Consider the following 19,650-nt stretch of genomic DNA (forward strand, 5'->3'; position numbering starts at 1 on the left):
CTATTGAGTTGTGTGAATTTTTTATATATTTTGAGTATTAACATCTTATTAGATATATGATATGCAAATATTTTCTCCCATTTAGTAGGTTACCTTTTCATATGGTTGATGGTTTCTTTTGCTGTGTAGAAGCTTTTTAGTTGAATGCAGTCCCACTTGTTTATTTTTGCCTTTCTTTTTAGTGTCAAATCCGAAAAATCACCACCAAGACTGATGTCAGGGAGCTTACCACCTATGTTTTTTTCAAGGAATTTTATCGTTTCAGGTCTTACATTCAAGTCTTCAATCCATTTTACATTAGTCTTTGTATCTGGTGTAAGATAGTGGTCAAATTTCATTCTTTTGCATGCTGTCCAGTTTTCCCAGCACCATTTATTGAATAGACTGTCCTTTCCCCATTGTACATTTTGGCTGCTTTGTCACAAATTAATTGATGATATAGGCATGGGTTTATTTCTGGGCTCTCTATTCTGTACCATTGATCTTTGTGTCTTTTTTTATGCCAGTACCATACTGTTTGATATCTATAGCTTTGTAACATAGTTTGAAATTAGAAAGTGTGATGCCTCCAGCTTTGTTTTTCTTTCTCAAGATTGCTTTGGCTATTCAGCGTCTTTTATGATTCCATACAAATGTTAGCATTGTTTGTACTATTTCTGTGGGAAAAAAATGCCTTTGGAATTTTGATAGGGATTGCATTGACCTATCAATTCAATTGATTTGGGTAACATGGACATATTAACAATATTAATTCTTCCAACCTATGAGCATGGGATATCATTCCATTTATTTGTATCTTCTTCACTTTCTTTCATTAACATCTTGTAGTTTTCAGTGTACAGGTGTTTCACCTCCATGGTTAAATTTATTCTTAGGTATTCTTTTTGATGCAGTTGTAAATGGGTTGTTTTCTTAATTTCTCTTTGTGATACTTTGTTATTGGTGTATAGGAATGCAACAAATTTTTGTATATTGATTTTGTATTCTGTAGCTTTACTGAATTTTTTTCTTAGTTCCAACAGTTTTTGGTGGAGTCTTTAGGGTTTTTCATATACATATAATATGTCATCTACAAATCATGACAGTTTTTCTTTTTCTTTTCCAAATAAGATAGATGCCTTGTATTTCTTTTTCTTACATAATTGCTCTGGCCAGGACTTCCATTACTATGTTGAATAAAAATGGGGAGGGCATCTTTGTCTTCCTGATCTTTGAAGAAAAGCTTTTAGCATATCACTGTTGAGTATGATGTTAGGCGTGGGCTTGTCATATTTGGCCTTTATTATGTTGAAGGCTATGTTCCCAGTTTTAACAAGCGGAAAAAAAAATGTTTCTGCTTAAAATTTTTGCTCAACAAGGAACTTAGTATAAATATGTGATTATTATGTTTCACACCTGAAACTAATGTAATGCTTTATGTCAATTAATACCTCAATAAAGACTCTTAGTGGCTGTTTAGTACTTAAAGTTTTGCTTAGATTTGGAATAATGTTATTTGTATTAACATATTTAAGAAACTTTCCCTAAAATACAGTAGCCAGTCAACTGGAAGGTAATCGTAAAGTATAGAAAAAGCACTTTAGGAGGCTTGTGAATAAATACTCATGACACCTTATTGACCAAGCCTACCTTCAAAATGAATGAATAAATGAATATGTACATATACGAGTAACAATTTGGACTATTGCATTAGTACAGATGATAAATAGCAGTTATATTTTTATTCACTTTCAGGATTGGTTTAGTGTACCTCCAAGAGTTGCTCACCAAATCTTTTGGGAGTTGTGCCTATTTGGTATTATCTTTGGTTGCATTTTTACCCCCTTTGGTAATAATGAAGGAATGGTGGTTCCTATTTTAGCTCACAAAGATACATTTGACCACAGGCAATCAAGCCACCCCATGTGCCCCTCTTTCCCCTTAGAATCAAATCAATCAATCACTTACTCTCTTTTTCTCTTGCCCTCCCTCCCTCTCTTCCTCTCTTCCTTTTTCATTCCTGTTCATATGCAATTTTAAAATATGTACTTATCAACTTATAAGAGTCATGCCTGGAGTTTGAGGACAGGTAGTGATGCTACTAATCAGCAATCAGGGCAAAGGAAAAAGTTAGTGGAGGACAAAGGAAAAGGGAGCAGGGACGAGGGAACCAGGTGATTTCTGGTTCTTTTTTATGTAGGTGTTTTTTATGTTGAATCATAAAATGGTAGATCTGGAAGGGGGCCAAAAAAAGATTAGCTTATGCAACCCTCTCATATTGCATATTTAGAAAAGAAGGGCCAGGCAAATGAAATTATTTGCCTTGAAAGGACTAGTTAGTCTCACACACACACACACACACACACACACACACACACACACACTTCAAATTCTTACATCCTGAAATTGGGTCTATTCTGTCTTCTCTTTAATTTTTCTCTAAATACATATGCTGCATTGTCACATATTAGATACTGTGCGTGAAAGAGTCTTGCACGTTGTTAGTAGGAAGTAAAAGGTGAGGTGATTCTTCTCACTGACTAATTTTCCATTAGGTAAAGTTCAGTCAGGGTTAACGGTACATTTTGTTATCCTTACATAAGAGGCCCCTGAAGACAGAGTGCATTCATCTGCACCTAGCATAATGACACTCTAGCCTGTAGAATGTACTCAAAAATGTTTATTATGAGATGAATTATACATGCTAAATTATACTTCAGATTCCCTTTCAATAAGGTAAGGGCTTTGTAATTAATTTTGTAGTGTCTATTGTACACTGGCAAATCTCCTCAATGTAATCAGACACTTAGCGGTTATCTGCCATTGCTGGCTGTCTGTAAGGACACAGCCACAAAAGGTTACATTAATTGTCCAGGACATAGATTTTGACTCTGTGTACATGCTGTCTGGATCCAAAAAACAGATCTGACTATAGATGTGAAAAATATATAAAGTAATTTATTGAGAAGCATGCTTCTGTCACCCTAAATGAGAGTTAAAGAGTTGAATGTTTAGGAGGCTGCTTGTGAATATATGTTCTTTACTGTACTTAATGTATCCTCTTTACCCTTGGGTACTTGAAAACTATCCAGTGGGTATGGAGACACAGTTTAAAGGGAGTCTGTTTCCAGAAACTCTTTTTCACTATGTACCTTCTCCCTAAAATGGATCTCACTATGAATACTCTTGTCAAAGCTTTAAGCTGTTTATCCTTTTTCACCTCTGCTTGACAGTTGCCTTCTGGCACTTAAAAAAAACAAATAAGCATAGCTTTCACCCATAACCTTTTCTGACACATTGCACAGGTGTGAAAACCTGCAGTGGTAGAGGGGGCAAATTGAAAAGTCAATTGTAAATATTGGTTTTAGGGAAACATCTTTCAATGAAGGGGTGATGCCATTTTTCAATATTATTTTAGGCATAGAGAAGAACATGAAAGTTGAGGGCCATTGCTTTAAGATATTTTGAATTTTTTTAACCAATTTGAAATTTATTTGGTGTAACCAATTTTATCATTAATTTTTAACCAATATCTTTTTCAAACACACTTTCTCTGATAACATTTCCAGCGTGGTACATATTTAATTTTCTACTTAAATGTCTGCTTAATCTGAAGATCTGCATGAGCAGTACATGAAAAAGATCTGTGGTCTTGATAGTGTCGTTCTTCCTGGGTATAAATTTCACTGTGGTCACTGTCCGTCTTCCTGAGGGAAATTGCAAGCTATGTTCTCCTCTGTACTTTTCATAATGATTCAGGGAGCACAGAGGAAAAAACTCACTGGAGTTTAGAAATGATTGAACTAAAATAAATGAATTTCATAGATTGCCAAATGTGCTTCTGGAGAGAGAGAGAGAGAGAGAGAGAGAAAGATTCATGATTACACAATGCATGGTAATGGGGAAAACTTCAGAGAACCACGCGTGGGCTGTTAGTGATGGTGCTGAGCCTTGAATAAAATTGCATTTTATCATCTGAGGAAGCAATCAACAGTGAGGAACACAGACTTGAAAGTAAATTTAGGGGTGACTGGATGGCTCAGTTGGCTAGAGCGTGAGCTCTCAACAACAAGGTTGAGAGTTCAATTCCCGCTATGGGATGATTGGCGCACCCCCTGCAATTAAAGATTGAAAACAGCGACTGGACTTGGAGTGGAGCTGCGCCCTCCACAACTAGATTGAAGGACAGTGACTTGACTTGGGGCTGATGGGTCCTGGGGAAAACACACTGTTCCCCAATGTTCCCCAATTAAAAAAAAAAGTAAATTTAGACCAAGATACCCTGATCTCTAAGCAATTTACTTTGCTGTCTCATTCTTAAAAATGATGAACTTCAAATATTGAAGAATCATTCTGTCCTGTTTAGTCTCAGTGGAGGTTTGTGTTACCTGACTCCTGGGTTAAGTTGCAGGAATTTCAGTTAGAGAAAAGACTGGTAAACTTATAAAGCAGTGATTTTTTTTTTTTTTTAACTGAGGTTTCATGTCTGAGTCTCACGTGGAGCATTTGGAAATATGCATGGATAGGTTCCTCATCCAGGAATAGGATTCAATAGATCTGGAATGGAGCTGAATTATCAATATTTTTTAAATTCCTTGGCTGATTCTAGTGTGTACCCTGATACCTTCAGTTGAGACCACTATAGTAAAACACAGAAATATTTCTGAAAATCAACCTGTGAGTATAATCATTTTTCACTCACACATCCATTTATTAGTGTATTAGTTTCCTAGGTCTGCTATAACAAATTACCACAAACTTGGTAACTTAACAAAACTGAAATATATTCTCTCATAATCTGGCAGGCCAAAAGTTTGAAATCAATGTGTCAAGAGGGCTGCATTCCCTCCGGGGGACCTAGGAAAGAATCTGTTCCCTGCCTCTTCCAGCTTGTGGTGTGTGCTGACATGCCTTGGCTGTGTCTAATCACGCTTGTTTCTGTGTTCATCTTCATACTGCCTTCTCTTCTGTCTTAAATCTCGCTCTGCCACCTTCTCATGTAGACATTACCCAGCCCAGATAACTCTCCCCATCTGAAGAATATTGATGTAATCATGTTTGCAAATTTGTTGCTATATATGGAAACATCCACATGTTCTAGGGATTCAGAACCTGGACATCTTTTGGGATTTTATTATTTAACCTCCCACAGCAGGTTACTACATATACTACATATAATCCATGTGGGCTGCAGTGGCCCACTAAGATTAATTTGATACCTTTATTAACTTATTCCCACCTACCAATTCATGGCCATAGGAAAATGACAGCCTTCCGTGACCGTTTGCCCACAAACCTGCTCTCTTGGAGCTAGGTCAGATAACCCTTTACGTAGCTTGAGATAAATTATTTTCCTGAGCTGTAGACTATACCTCCACCTTCAGGCGTTCATATGGCAAATACCTCTGGTGGTAAGTGGACTGAGAATAGGATCAGTGCAGCAAACCATTATCCTCACCTACAAAGGCATTTCAAGCAGGAGTCCTAGCAACAGTGGTTCCAAGTTTAAAGTTCATCTTTTAAAAATAGACTATTACAGTGACCAGCATTATTTGAATCTATTCTGGGAGAGTTACAAGGCTTGTTACCTTTTCACATGGGTCTTGACTTAAGTCAATGCTGTAAAGTTTGGTTTTAGGAGGGGGGAGTATAATTAGTTGATAGGAAAGAATGTGGTTTGTTGGCTAATATTACTTGATTGCTAAGAAAAATGTGATTTCTGAGTCAAAGGTTGTGAAAACCAGCTATAGGACCTTGAGAGAACTTCATTCTCATTGGGCTTCATTTTCCTCATCTATGAAGGGAAGAATTTGTTTCATGATCTCTAAGGCTCCTGTCAGCTCTGAAATTCCATTCTATTGTTTCTTGAGTGGAAGTTAGAGAATTGTAACAATTTTTCCTGAAAAGATTATTACTAAAAGGTTTGTTCTTGTGCCATTAGGCAGGTACAAGATGGAACAAGTTATAGAAAGACTCTGGCCATCCTAGGATTCTGACTTGAGTATATTTTATATTACCATAAACTACCTGTCCTTGGGCTTTATGTGTAATGTTTCAGTACTCAAAAATTAAATGTTTTATACCGCTAGAGTTTACTAAGATTGAGAATCTACTTTGTCTGTTAGTTCTTTACTGCATTTGTGCTGCTTCGGGAACATCCAAATGCAGCTGACATATAAATCTCAAGTTCACATGGGCTGAAGATAAACCCTTAGGTTCACTCACATTTAAGAGATAAGATGATGATGATAAGAGTAATGAGAAGGATTATCCAAGGAGATAGGAGACTGTATTGTGTCCCTAAAAATAAGGAAGAAAACATTTGAGAGTGTTCAGTGCTGCTGAAAGGTGAAGGGATGCAGGAACACTGAAAAGTGGACTTGAACTGAACAGGAAGGAAGCTTATGAATTTATTGTGATCAGTTTTAATGGAGGAATAGGGATGAAAGTTAGATTACCTGAATTGAAGAGAAGAGATTAAGAGGAGATAAGAATTGCAGAAACGTCTCAGAAACTTGGCTAAGAAAGAGGCTGGGTAACAAAGGGCAGTAGCTATATTGCAGCAGTGGGGTTGGGAGAGACTTACCCGTGTTTGAAAACTCATAGAAAACAGCCAGTAAAGGAGAAGATGTTACTACCACAGAAATGGAAGATGTTAGGACCAGTGTCGGAGGCTTAACCTTGTATAGAAAGGACACTCCTTCCCTTACCATCAGAAAGGAGGACGGAATAGATGCCAGAATGGCAAAGATACATTTTAGGGAAGATGGCCAAATGTAAAAGAGGGTTCATGAATGAAGGCTCTGCTTTAGTTTGAGATGAAGAATCTTCAGTGGCATGAATTTGTGCTATTGTTTAATTTTCTCTGTTAGTGCTGAATTACTCACATACAAATAGGGAAGGCTGTGAAGCTCAGGAGGATAACCCTAGTGGCTAGGTCAGTGCTGCCTTCTCTTTAATAAATACCCCACCCCCTTGACTTCAGGGATGGGCCCAATCATTGTACCTCATCTCCCAGCCACGTGGATTAGTCCACAGGGAGGACATGTGACCTAAACCATACCAATTGGAATCTTGAGCTGGGAGAAAGAACTGTTTGTTTTCTCTTGCTGAGAGACACAAAGATGTGAATGGGTGTTGCTTGTTGCAGACATGTTTCTTGTATAGTAAAGAGACAAGGAATGAGATGTTTGAGGTGGAAAGAGGAGAAGAATTGAGGGGAGAGTTTTAAATTCCATCTCCCTGAGACCAGATTCATCTATCTCTTTTTATGATTTGGCAACATAAAATATTAAGTCCCCTTAAGATAGTTAAGATAGTTCCCCTTGAGGTATTTGTATTTGAGATTAAAGAAACCTTAGCTAATACATGGGCTATAAGTGTGGAGAAGTCAAAGTGGAACGGAGAAGTTGAAGATACTACCAACACTGGTTAAGCTGACAGAGTGTGGGATCTAAGGCTGCTCAGGAAAGGAGGTGATGACTGTTGGGTTAGAGGCAGAGGAATGAAGGGAATTCAGTTCTTAACTAAGCTAAGTAGATAAAAGGGTGGAAAATGTGGTGAAGGTACAGGAGTACTGACGCATTTGTAAAGCAAATTTTCCTTTGAGAAGTTGATTTGAGAGCTGCACTCAAAAAAAAAAAAAGAAAAATAACAATCATCATAACGCTCTAAAAAGATTCATGAAAATCCCTTTATAATTTGCTATTGAAAAAGGGTAAGGATAACATCCACCATTTAGATCTCTCTTGTTATGTAAGCAGAGGGAGGACTTGACTCACCATGTGGCAGGTTTGTTGAATTTTACAAGATACTTCATAATAGATTTTTGATGTACCATATGCGGCTGATTGGGGAATGAGAATTTTCTAATTTGGAGCTCAGTATCTCTTTAAGCAGAATATTCTCATGGGCAAAAAAAATGGAAAAAAAATTCTTCGAGGGTAAAATTGAATGTATTAGAAAATTTTAGATAGCTATCATTTTCAACTATCTACCTTTATGAAGAGATTTTTTTTTCATCTTTACCACATTGTTAAATTACTCTGAGTAGTATTGAATATGATGGTATATAAAGAGCTTTAATGATCTGTCTCTTTTCAATTGCAGTTCCTCAGCCCACTATTACTTATGGGCTCAAAATGGCTCATACAAGTAATAGAATTCATTTAAAAAGCATTTATCCGGGAAGTGTCTCCCGAGTCTTGAGTTAGATATCATCTCTCTCTGTACTTCTCTTAAGTGCAGCCTCATGAGACATTAGCTGTATAATAGGTTGTAGTTCTTCAGTAAATTTAATTTCTTCAGAAAGAAGGTGCAATTTACAATGTGGTCTTTGTGCCTTGATTTACCCCTTATTTTAATTCGACACTTTATCACTTTTGTATTTGAGGACACGTTTTACCATGTCCTGATAATGACAAAATGTGTCCTAATTTTTGTTAACTCATAATCACCCAGTAGTTAAATTGACTATTGTAGCCACACGGAAGAATTTCCACAGAATCTGTCAAGATACTGGCTAAGGATACACGTATTGAATCTTAAATAATACGAAATCAGTAACCTAAATATGTGAGTCCTGAATTTGGAAGTGTTTTCCCTGACAAGGGGATTCACTCCTGGTGTGAAGTTTCCTGTTTGCACATGTGTAGACTGTCTCCTCCACTTGGACGAGACTTAGTGAAAGGCAGAGATGGGAACACATGGCAGTTTGCCCTCTGCTCTGCTACCTGGGAAACTAATTGTCTGAACCGGCCATTTCCTCTTTTGAAAGAGGAGGGATTGGATGGCATCTGAACCCCCTTTTCCCATCTCAAAGTAAATGAAGTTTTTGCTGAGTCTCATAGGTCCCAGTCCTTTGAAGAAAAAATGTTCCAATGTCATTAAAATGTAATTATGCACCTACCGTAGTTATCCTTTCCTTCAGTATAATTTGCTGTTGTGATTTTATATCTTAGAGATGCATTTAGGTTCTCTTTATAACATCTTACTCAAAATTAAGAAAGTAAGATGTGGAGTAGCATTTTCTTGGATCGTTGTCATAGTGGAACAACTGGATTACAAGGAGTTTATAGGTAGTGCCAGAGCTGGGAGAGTCAGGGCAGCAGTCTTATGCTGCCTTTGTTGTTACCATCACCGAGGCTCTGAAGAAGCTTTCTGCCTCCCCTCTCCACCACCACACACACACCCCTCGAAAACTAACTGTAAACAGAATCATAAAGTTAGACCAATAAAAGCTGCTTAAGTCATTGGTGTAGAAATTCTGACATTATTCTAAGATGGTTTTCATAATCTGGCTTTAATTCCCCTTCCGTGTATCTTGCTCATGAAGTTGTTATGAAAATAGTTATATATATTTCATTAATGAAAACGAAATGAGTACACCAGTATCCAAACTAGTGAAATGACAAGACCATTACTTTGAATAAGAAAAATAGAGTACATGGTCTAATTTTCTTCATATCCTATTTAAAGTAGGACATAAATATGATAGTAATGTTTTACTATGGTAAAATATAATACAGTATCGTGTGTTTTATTTACAAAGACATGTTTTTACTTTGTGAAAAACCTGTTTCACATAACGCCACTTGCCCTGTGCTCATTTGCCTCCCCTATGCATTTCCCATCTCTGCGCAGGATGACCAACAAGGGGTTCGGGGTTGCTTGCTGACTCACTCAAGCCTTTTGGCTTTTGTCCTGGACTGGATTCGAAATGTGGAACAAACACAGAGAATAATTCCGTCTTGTTTTCTCTCTTCACAGGCTCTGTACAATTCAATCAAGAATGAGAAGCTTGAATGGGCAGCGTAAGTATGCTAGATAGCAGCCTTCTAATACATCAACTACTGGCTCTTACTGTCTTTCTTTATGCCTTAGAGGTGATCCTAGAGAAGGATTAAATGTGCATGGACAGTTCTCATTATACACCAGTGTCTTACCTACTTTGTATAAAACCTAAATATCCCGTGTCTTTTTCTTCGTACCCAGCATACTTCTATTCTGCTTTTAATCTGGTTGCTACGCCTATAGGCAATTATCTTTTTAATGTATCCTTTTTAAAAATAGCATTCTAACAGAAAATCTGGTAAAATTACTACATTCCAAAATCCAATACAAATGATTTTGGTACCATCCATTTAATCTTTCCTTACTATCATAATAGATGAAGGTTTTTCAATCCTATTTCCTGTGACAATTATAAAAGGATATTAATAGATAAACTTGGAAAATGATAGATTAAATAAAGCTTTAAAAAAATGTTTAATTGCAGAACTTCCAGTATCTTATATAATGTCAATTTATATTGTCAATCTCCAAGAGAAGAATAGAATTTGCAGTGTTTCTTGAACCTATCTGATAGTAAAATGTAGTGTTTCAATGTGCATACTTTGAGAGATACTATTCCAGAAAAACTGCACTTAATTCTATGTAGACCAACAATACCACTTTGTTAAATTTTCACTGATCAATGTAGCGGCTAAGAATTTAATCTTTAAAAAATTGTTAGGGAAGAATCCTTACTAAATTTTTAATGAAGTTGTCAAGAAATTAGGTCAAAATATGGTTTTTAATTAGAACTACATGTAAATTTTATTTTTAATTTTCACTCATATTAAGCATTCATAAATATTTTTCTACCATGTGACCTAACAGCAATCTGCAATGAGCTTAAGTTTACAAAATTGTAATGTGGGGGATAAATCCTACTCTTTCATATGCACGTTGGGGAAAAGTGGTTTAGCAGTTGACTGCATCACACATATTATATGCTGGAAAGAATGAAAAATATCAATGTCACTTGAATTGTTTCCAGTAATTATAAGGTCATATGGTACTATTTTAAGTTAGGGATTCAAAGTTTAAGAATGAGACTATAATATTTGTAAGTTTATGTGATGGTCTGTGTGTGTGTGTGTGTGTGTGTGTGTGTGTGTGTGTGTGTGTATGTTTGTATGTGTGTATCTCATGATATTCACTTAAAAGCAATGTATCATTTCAGGGCAAATTCATTAAGATTAATAAGAATTCATGGTCTGAGATCCAAAGTGATCATTTTTGGACTTATCTCTCTTTAATGAAAGTGGGTTTCCTAGAAAAATTCCTTAAATGATGTACTTAGAATCTTACTGAAATATTAAAAGGCATATCCTGATCTATGCAGAATGTCTCCTCTAGAGAAGATTAATAAAAATGAAATAATTATAAACATATTCATACTAGGGCAGAGAATATTTTAAGGATTCTTTTATAAAGTTGTTTTAAAAAGTTGTTTTAAATGAATATACTCCTGAGGATCTGTTTTGTAAATACAGATTTTTGACTTATTGAATTTGTTGCAGTAGGCTTTATTTACGTAGTGGCAGTTTGGTGCAAGAAAGCTTGGTCTTGGCCCTATCCAAGTGTAGGCCTGGGAGTTTACCCAGGACCTGGATTCTTCTATCGCCCTCTTGTCAACAGAGCGTCCGTCCTGTTCAGGACCCCACATCCCAGAGTCAGATAGATTTGGGTTTGAATTCCAGCTCTGCTATGTACTACTGTGTTTCCCCAAAAATAAGACCTAGCCAGACCATCAGCTCTAATGCATCTTTTGGAGCAAAAATTCATATAATTATAGTAAAATAAGACCAGGTCTTATATAATATAATGTAATGTAATGTGATATAATTAATATAATACAATATACTTAATATAATATAATTAATATAATATATACTGGGTCTTATATTAATTTTTACTCCAAAAGACGCATTAGAGCTGATTGTCCGGCTAGGTCTTATTTTCGGGGAAACAGGATAGCTGGGTCACTGGCCATGTTAACCTCTAGACCTCAGTTTCCTTTTACATATGATGAGCAATTATTGAGCTTAATATAACCCTCAGGATGACACTGAAATTTTCTGAAACACTAAGCATAAAGCAAGTTATCCTCAAATGGTAACAATATGGTTAAAGCTCTGATTTCTCTCTGCTTTGTCATTTTTCTTTTCAGTTCTCTCTTATTTCTATGCTTTCATAGTCACATTTATTCTTTATTACCTATCAAGAATAAGGCATTATATAATTAACTTTTAATCAATTAATTATCATATAATTAACTTTCTTCACTTATAGAATGAAAAGATTGGATGAAATGATCACAACTGTTCTTCCCAGTTTTAATAGTTTGTGAATTTTAAAATTTTACTATTAGTGTTTTTCAAGCTGACTTCTTATAGAAAGAACACTGTTGTATCTAGAGGATGTAAAACAAACAGGGTTTATTGGTCAATGTGTGGTATATGCTTTGAATTCCTACAGGAGATAAAGGACCAATACCCCAACCTTTTTGATCCCTGAGTCCTGTTTTCATCATAAAGTACCTTTCCACAGCTACTAAAACTAGGGTTGTCTAGAACAACACTTTAGAGAACCCTGCTGTGTATCAATTAATGTGGTCTTTCAAATCAAGAACGAAGCTTTTCCTTGATAAACCAGTATTTGCATGTGTATCGTTACATATAACACTGCACTCACCCCGTTCTCCTTATGCCTCTCCGATCACACTTTGTCTGATTCATTTTCCTCCTTTTATCCATTAATGTTGGTACCTCCCAAATACCAGCACGTAGAATTGTCGTTTTTCACAAGTCCCTTTTCTCAGCAATCTCATTCACTCCTAAAACTTTATCTGCCACATCTGTAAAACTTCTTCCCTGAGTATCTATATAGCTCTGGCCTCTTTCCCAAGTTTAATTCATTGTTAGCAGTTTCCTGTAGCACATGTCCAATGGCACTTAGCACTCGTTCGCTGTCTGTAACTTTGTCATATGTTCTCCCTTTCTAATAATGACACCAGTACTTCCCTGCTTGGCTGGATTTGGGCCTCTACATCATCTTGGACTCCTCCCACACAACCCCACCACCCCTCCTTCTCCATTCCTGCGGCTGCGGCTACATTCAAACATTCACACTTTTTGCCTCCTAACACACGGGCCTCTGTCTGCAGCCTCTTTCCTCTACTTTAACCTATTGGAAGCATTCCTCTGCTCTAAAACTTCAGTGAGGCTCTGCATATTGTCAGTAATTTTTTTATTTCCCAGTGTATCTTCACACAGCCTGCATTTCACCTAAGCTGCCACTAGATGCAGTGCCCCCTGTGCTTGTCCCATGTCTTCCTGCCTTTCTGCCCGTGTTCAGGAAGAAACCTCCGCTTAGAGTCTCCATCCCTGCCATCCCTTTGTGTTCAGGCACACCGTTCTTTATAGCCCAGCTCATAATCTGTTCCATGAACTCTCTCCTAATCTTATCAACCAGAAATAGTCCCAGCTTTTAAAGATCCATTTTGCTTTGTCTGATGATACCCTCCGTTTCTACTCCCCACTGTAGTTGTTTGTAGGATTTTCCCATGAGATGTAAGCTCTTTAAGGAAATGATACATGCCTGGATTTGCTCCTTTATGTCCTCCTCTGCTGCACTGGTGCTTATATGTAATGAAGTCTGCATAACAGGCTGTAGAAGGAATAACACCAACAATGCAAGGAACTGCGTTTCCTAAAGGATCAGCCGACAATTGTGTAGCTTAAACAATAGTTACAGGAAAGATGGTGCTGCTACAAAGTTTGCAGGATAATGTATACTTGTATGGGAGGTATCTTGAACCTTAGAAGAAATCAAATTATAGAATCATAGAATGTTATCACTGGAGGGATCTTAGAAGTTTTTAGTTCATTGGTTTTCTAACTGGGTTGCACGTAGTGCTGGGGTTCCAGGGAGATGTCTGGAGGCCTCCTTGTGTGATGTGAGTGAGGAGAAAGGGGGAAGATGACAGGGACCCAGTTCTGTCTCCCACAAGCATCATGCCTCTTTCAACTTACCAAAGCAGCCCTACTTTTATCTTTTTTGAATATATATTTGGAGTTCTGTGAAGTATTTCTTTGTTAAAGGCATCTGTACTTGAAAGTTTTTTTGGAAAAGTGCTACTCCAATCCAATGTTCTCATTTTCTCACATAAAGAAAATGAAGTCAAGAAGCGTTCATTCACAGAGCCAAAGTCACAGTTAGCGTAGCGGCAAAGTTAGGATTTGTTTTCCCAGGTTCCCTGGCTCCCCATGGCAACACCAACCAGCCTCACTTCTCTGTAGCCACATACTCATAAAGTGTTTGCTCGGCAGCAATCATTCTGAATGTTTCTATGCCAGCTTTTGATACAGTGCAAATAAGAGTCTTATATTAAATTTTTACTCTCATTAAATTCTCCTGGCATTACTAGTATTCTTCCCCCAGACAAGTTAGGTAGCTAGGATGATTATTCATCTATTCCACAAATGATCTTTAGGCAGCTGCTTCTGTGCCTGGGCGGGTGCTGTGCCCTAGATACAAATAGGAAAAAGACAGGTTCTCTGCCTAATGAGAACACAGTATGCCCGTGGGGCAGGGGGGACTGTGCAAAGATGGAAACATAAAAATTGGAGTGAAGAGTGCAGTTAGCCAAATTGCCTTATGGAAGTTCTCAGCTCCCTCATACAGAATAATTACGATTTCTTCCCCAGTCCCTTTGCTCAGTTGTTCATTATTCATAAAGCATCTATTTGTTGAACTTCCTTGTACTCGGTAGTTTGCTGGAAATCTCTGGGATCGAACGGGGTGAGGTGAGTTGAAGTGGATACAGGAGCTTACAACTTATGATAGAATTGTTTAACATTTAGCTTCATAAGGATCTGCAGAGAATACACCAATTAACAGAAAAGGGAAAATAAAATAAATGCAGTATTATTCATCAGGAAAATTAGTGGTCTTCTCTTGTCTTCTCTTGCTATTACTGTACAACAGCAGTTAAGAATTGCAAGAAATCTTCCTTACCTGTTTTTTTTTAAATGTTAGCATTTTATGTATCCAGCTTCACTTTAATTAAGGCACAGTAAAACTAGTTTTAAATAATGTACTTCTGGGCACCCTCCCCCCCACTTCCCTCAACCTCTGGGTGGCAGCAGCATTGTCGTTGCTAACCATCCTGCACAGTTGTTCTCGCTAACTCTGAATAAGCATTTTTAAAACCTTGCATGGTGGAATAATCTTTGCTATTTTATATTACCCTAGAACTCATTTTGCGGGAGCAGTTTAAAATCTTTATCATCTTTGCCTCTCCACTAAATTGTTTCCTGTCTATCCTCACATATCCATTGTCCTGGCTAATTAGGTGAGGCGGTGGCACATTAAGATCTTGCTCTTTCAGATTATGTGCTATGAAAGTCTTGAGTTTTAAACAGTATGGTTTTAAATGACAACAATTCATTGTTTGACTTTTTTATGTTTTGTTGTTGTTGTTGTTGTTGTTGTTGTTGTTGTGACCTTTAGTTATGGCTGGTCTTCCCAGGAAACCAGTGCTGCCTATTTATTGGCAGATATTAGAAAGTAGCGAAAACTCATCAAAGATTTCCTTCCTCTTCTGTACCATGATATGTAATGCTGCCTGTGAGTGTGTGTGTGTGGACCTGTGTTTACCTCTTCGTGTATTGTTGGAGAATGATGGATAAAGACAATGCAATAACTATTGTTCTTTCGTATGGCACTTTAATTCTTTATCCAATCTGAGGGTCTGGATCTGAAATTAACAACGGCTTCCAAAGTCTCTTTTGCTATATAGTCTCTGAAAAAAAAGTCTTTTTCCAAGAAAAGAACCCTTCTAGGATTCTCTTACAATTTCATTACTTGGGCCCTTTTCCTATATTACTTAACTCAGTGTTAATTCTCATTTTATTTTAGGTCATAATACTTATCAATTAAAATGTAGTCTCAATTGTTGCTCTTTAGGAAATGGCCATCTCAAAAGATAGTTTGATTTCCACTCAAGAGAGTTTGTCTTTTAACTTAGACTGACATAGATGAGCCACCTGTAGCTTATGAGTGTAATTTATTGTTTTACATTTAGGTTTTCTTTATCATTTTCTCTTTTGTTATAATTGTCCCTGATGTTTTTATTTGCCAACAAAAGAATCCTCCAGGAACAAAAATTGAAATTCCCAATCTATACCTTTTAGATTTGAATTTGTTTCCTATATAAAAGGGTGCTTCTTTGTCATATTTTAAAATATTTTTTACCCTGTGGTAATAAGAAAAGATAAATCATGGTAATTCATTTTTCCAGTGGTTTATTCTGTTAAATAACTTTATTATCCCAATGCCCTCGTGAATCTAGATACGTGGAATCATTAATCATAATCGTGTTTCTTAATAGATATAGATGTAGATATAGATACAGATATAGATGTAGAGAAATGAAAACTTTCTTATTCAAACAAGTCATTTTGGATCAAGACATTTATGTGGTATTTTGACCTAAGAAGTCCAAAAGTAATCTCGTTTTGATCTTCCAAATAGCTACTGGTAAGCTGATAATAATTACAACTGGTAGTGAGAAAACTAAGACTTAAGAAAAGTTGCTGCTCTAGGTTGAATAGTGGTTGTAGATAGAGCTAACACAGTAAATGTGTACAAAGAAACATTTGAGTGTGTGGGCAGAGGTAGAGTTGGCATTAGGAGTTATAGCTAAAGAGAAAACTAACCTTGGAAAATCAATAAAACTATGTGAGATGTTTGACTATAAAGAAAGAATAAAACACAATGTTCTATTTCGGATGCTCATACTATTAAGCATTTTTTGATATGCATTGTGCTTCATTGAAATACTAGACTAGAATAGGATTTAACATTCCCACCATTATTGCTATCTGTTAGATTATCCTTAAATTTCTAACATGGAGAATTACTACATCATACTGTACTCTTGGTAAAAATAATAATCCTAATATTAATATTAGATGGAATGCACAAATTTAGAAGACAATCTATATGAATATTAAGTAAGGGTAAGTCTAAATATAGAAAGTAGGTGTTTAGAGGATATTATTTGTTTGATTACTCTTTTTATAAATTCAGTGAAAATGCATTGACAAGGAAAGAAAAGAAACAGAGAAATGCCATGATTATGAAAAAAATGATCATTAACTTAAGGAAGATTTTGAGCTAAAAAATTGATATCTCTTAAAAGTTTGTTAGTTAAACCTGATGTTGAATGTGGACCAGTCTCCCAAACTTTGGTGTTTAAATGAAGAAAGATTTAAGGGTATAGAATTGGGCAATATTACCTCACATAGTTCTATGAAATGTAATATTATTAAGGATCTGAATCATAGCTCACACTTAACATTTAATCTCTAAGTACCTGTGTTTCTCAGCCGTCTCAATGATACTGAACTCAAGTATATAGGAAACTGGAAAAAATTTGCTATCCAATTCTTAGCTATCAAAGGGCAAGTTAAAAAAAAAAAAAATTCTGCTTTCCGTGTAAGTAGCATCTCAAAACTGAGATTGAGATGGATACTTGGAATTTTTAAGGATCTAATTGTTATAACAGTTTTAATATCCATAAAGATGATGATGAAAATGATGTAATTTACAAATATTGTTATCTTTGCTTCACATTATGTTTAACTTCAGAATATACAGAGCAGACAAGTTGGTGAACAGATGGAATGTGATTATAATGTTAGTAGCCTACTTGTCCCAAAGCAATTTTAGAATCACTGAGGTGCAATGAATTATGGAGATTGGGCTATGAGAAAAGTGGTTTTTCCCCTAATGCGCTGATGATTTAGAATTTTGTATCTTATCAATTGCTAAGCCTTCAATTTTTGTTAAAGAATGACACAAGAAGAAAAATGCAACAAACATTTCTAAATGAAGCATGATATGCATGCGGTGGTTACTATAGCGCCTTGAGTATTTTAGACAATAGTTGTTTGGATTTCACTGAGTATTTCGTATGTGTACATTGTGATATACATACATACATACATACATACATACATACATACATTTTCAGAGGTGAGATAAATTTAGGCAGATCAATAATACTGAAGGAAATTATTTTTAGTTGCCCATTAAAAATGTCCTAGTAGATCTTTTGTAAACATCTGACATCTGGTTTGACCCCCGTATACTCCCAACAACATTTTTTTTTAAACCATCTTAACATCTACAGTTAAGTTTTTTGTTTTTTTTTTTAGTTTGGAAAGCATGTTACAATCATTATACATACAGTCAGATCCTTTATTTCAGAAAGCCAAGTTCCTAGCCTATTTCTTCCTCCCATCTGGCAGCATTCCTCTTGGTGATAAAGGACTAATGGCAGAGCTTGACGTTTTTAATAAAAATGTATTCTTTTTTTACAGTTAAGATGCTTGTGTTAGAATAAGGTATTTTTAGAAAGTAAAATGTATTTCCTGTTTTCATCAAAATTTTTAAATTTAACTACATGCTTTTTTATTTTTGGTAAGTGACAAAGACAGATCCGTTTTAAACTCATTTGCCTTGTGACAATATGATGTGATATAATAAAAATCCCATGACAAGTGAGCAAAGTTTTTAATAAGTTTATTCTTCACTTTATTTTCCAACAATTATCTGGTCACAATATTGAGATGATACTTTAACTTAGTGTACTGTACCTACACTCAATCACTGTTCATTTTTTTAATTCACCCATTTAGGTGTCCAATTTCAAGGTTTTTTTGTAAATTTAGAGTTGCATGACAATCACCACAATCCATTACTGTCATTTCATAGAGATAAATCATGCTTCTAATTTACCACAGCTTGTAAACAGTCCAAGGAGGTCTGTTAGTTAGCCACTTACCATGGGTACTGCCGATGAGAGGTTCACCTGTCTGAACCTTGGTTTTTCATTGAGATGGTAACATCTACCTTTTCAGGGTGGTTGTGAGAATAAGAAGTTAAGTTATGCTGATGTTCATGGTAATGATCGGAGATTTGAGATGGGGTTTGATATCTGATGCATACCCCCACTCCTATCGCGAATGTTCTGGCTAGAGGAGCTTGTACACAGCATACTGAGTCAAATGAAGTCAAGTATCTGTTCTGTAGCCCAAAGTGCAAGGCACCCTAGGAAAGTTAGATTGGAGAATACAATGGAGATCTGAGTTACTGCCACGTTTACTGAGCTCGGCCCACATAACTTGAGTATGGACTGAGAAACCAGAATTAAAGGAGCCAGAAGAAAGCCCGACCCACTGGCTTTATTACACGGTAAAACAAAAGGGAGTATCCTGCTTGATGTTGGGAAGGGACTGAGAAGTTCATGTGAAGTTTACAGCTCAGAGGCACAGGCTCACTAAAGGCCATATCACAGAACTGTAAAATGCTTCCCTTCCCCCCACCTTACCATCACATTACTATAGGCCTCTTTATACTGGCAGTTTCTTCTACCAAGTACATTGTCTCTGACTATCAAGAGAACATTACAAAGCATGCTAAAACGTTATGAACATGGTTTGGAGAGACAGAGCAAGCATCAGAACCAGACTCACATGTAGCAGGGATTTGGAATTACCAGACCAGGAATTTAAAACAGCTATAATTGATATGCTAAGGACTCTAATGAATACAGCAGACAGCAGGAAAGAACAGATGGGCAATGTAAGCAGACAAATAGAAATTATAAGAATCAAAAAAGAAATGCTAGAGATCAGAAACAGTGTAACCGAAGTGAAGAATGTTTTTTATGGGCTCATTAGTAAGACTGAACACATCTGAGAAGAGAATCTCTGAGCTTAAGAATATGGCAATAGAAACTTGAAAAATGGAAAAGCAAAGAGAAAAACACTAGGG

General features: G+C 36.3%; 1 protein-coding gene across 5 annotated transcripts in view; it reads left to right on the plus strand.

Moving 5' to 3' along the window:
- Positions 1 to 19,650, plus strand: part of PSD3 (pleckstrin and Sec7 domain containing 3) — a 366,738-nt gene that overhangs the window by 259,208 nt on the left and 87,880 nt on the right. For all 5 annotated transcript variants that reach the window (XM_081046336.1, XM_081046338.1, XM_081046337.1 and 2 more), the window contains one exon: positions 9,748 to 9,791. In XM_081046336.1, the coding sequence (XP_080902462.1) occupies positions 9,748 to 9,791 (44 nt within the window). The remainder of the gene's footprint in view (positions 1 to 9,747; positions 9,792 to 19,650) is intronic.

The sequence above is a fragment of the Rhinolophus hipposideros genome (genome assembly GCF_964194185.1).
Source record: "Rhinolophus hipposideros genome assembly, chromosome: 4".
In the NCBI taxonomy this organism is placed as follows: Eukaryota; Metazoa; Chordata; class Mammalia; order Chiroptera; family Rhinolophidae; genus Rhinolophus; species Rhinolophus hipposideros.